The sequence below is a fragment of the Nematolebias whitei genome, chromosome 6 (genome assembly GCF_014905685.2).
Source record: "Nematolebias whitei isolate Nwh7 chromosome 6, NemWhi1, whole genome shotgun sequence".
In the NCBI taxonomy this organism is placed as follows: Eukaryota; Metazoa; Chordata; class Actinopteri; order Cyprinodontiformes; family Rivulidae; genus Nematolebias; species Nematolebias whitei.
The window spans coordinates 5,921,878-5,923,449 of NC_056503.1; the positions used below are offsets into that span (position 1 = coordinate 5,921,878).

Genomic DNA, 1,572 nt, shown 5'->3' on the forward strand with positions numbered 1-1,572 from the left:
TGTGAAACGCAGCGTTTTGCAGCTGTGGTGTTCAGAGAAAGTTTACAGTTGTGGTGTTTTTAGAGCTGAAATAACGTCAATGTGTTTAATTTTAAAGCTGAAATGTACGTCTGTTATGTGACAAAGTTAATTAAGCTGTGAAAAGCGTTTGATTCAGTTTAAACATACAGGGGGTTCTGCTCAGACCCGGTTTGTCGCTCAGTTCTGATAAGATCGAACGAGTTGTTTTAAATGGATGGAGAGATCACAAAGTTTGTTTTCTCAGTCATCCAGGTATATAACAACAAAAAAGGTTGAATCATGTCATCTGGACTTTGACATTTTTTTTTTTTTTTTTTTTTTCAGGGGTATCTGAGGCAGGCTTGAAACACAAGAGTCAGGGTGGCTTCTGGATAATACCAGATGGCTAGGCCTCAGACTGACGAAGCCTCTTGGATGAGGGGCGAAACGTTTCTTTTTAACAAAAAAACGAAGTCCAGATGACAGGATGGAGAGATGTTTTAAAAAGCTGAGCGCCGTCTCAGAACACAGTTAAGAGTTTGTTCGTCACATTTGGAGCAGAAAATTATACATTTTGAGAAGTTAATGGACGAAAGTTGACCGGACTTTTCAGGCTAATCGCTAACAGCTAGCTAGAATGACGATCCGTCATTGGTTGAAAACCGCTGTTTGGGTAGCTCTGATTCGCTGAGTGACGAGTGACGTGTCTGTCGTCACTTCCTCTGATGTCAGATTATAAAACCCACCCCCGTTGCTGTCTCTGATGATTGGTTGATTCAGTCACGTGACCCCAGAAATGAGTCTCGGTTCAACCGAAGCCTCCACTGTGTTTAAAATCGCTAAATGGAGCCGCCACATGTCCCACAAAACTCATGTTTCATGCAAAAAAGTCGTGCTTGTTGAAACAACGCCACGTTTTAGCTTTAAATCCGTTCAGAAATGTTGATTTGACCGAGTTTCGCTGATGCTAATTTTAAGCTAAGCAGCTAACAACCGGATATCAACAGAACGATCCACAGAAAGTTGTCATAGACTCCTGCTGGCATAAATAAGCTTACACCGCCACCTGCTGTTGAAAGAGGAGTATAACAGTTTTCCTGAGAGGGACTGATAAGCTCCTCATAATTATTTTTCTTTTCACCCAACCTGGTTTATTCGAGTAACTGTTAAAATAGCGAATTTCTGGGATAAAACTGCTTAAAAAGCGTTTAAAAAACTAAAGTTGCTGTGAGACTTTTAGAAAAATTGCAGGTTTATTTAATGTTAAGTGCTTTAGAGTAAATAACACTGAGAAGCTTGGTAATCTAGTATCTGTTAAAAAATAAGCACATTAAAAAAGTAACACTGCCAGAGGCATTTACTTAAAAATTTTCATGCATTGGGGTAAAACCTACGAATAGGTGCCCATTCATTTGAAGAAGTGGCTTACACAGTACTGTTGAGTGAACCCAGAGCTAAAAATGTGTGAAACTCACATGACACTTGAATACAAATATTTACCTGTTAAAATAATCTGAAGTTGGCAACTGTTTAACCAGATAAGTGCTGAACAGTGAATAACCATGGCAGATG

At 39.4% G+C, this 1,572-nt stretch overlaps 1 protein-coding gene across 1 annotated transcript in view; it reads left to right on the plus strand.

The window, feature by feature from the left end:
* The window catches only part of LOC119411497 (chloride channel protein 2), a 479,672-nt gene that overhangs the window by 205,592 nt on the left and 272,508 nt on the right, over positions 1–1,572 (plus strand). The window contains exon 9 of the mRNA XM_037678447.1: positions 514–537. Within this exon, the coding sequence (XP_037534375.1) occupies positions 514–537 (24 nt within the window). The remainder of the gene's footprint in view (positions 1–513; positions 538–1,572) is intronic.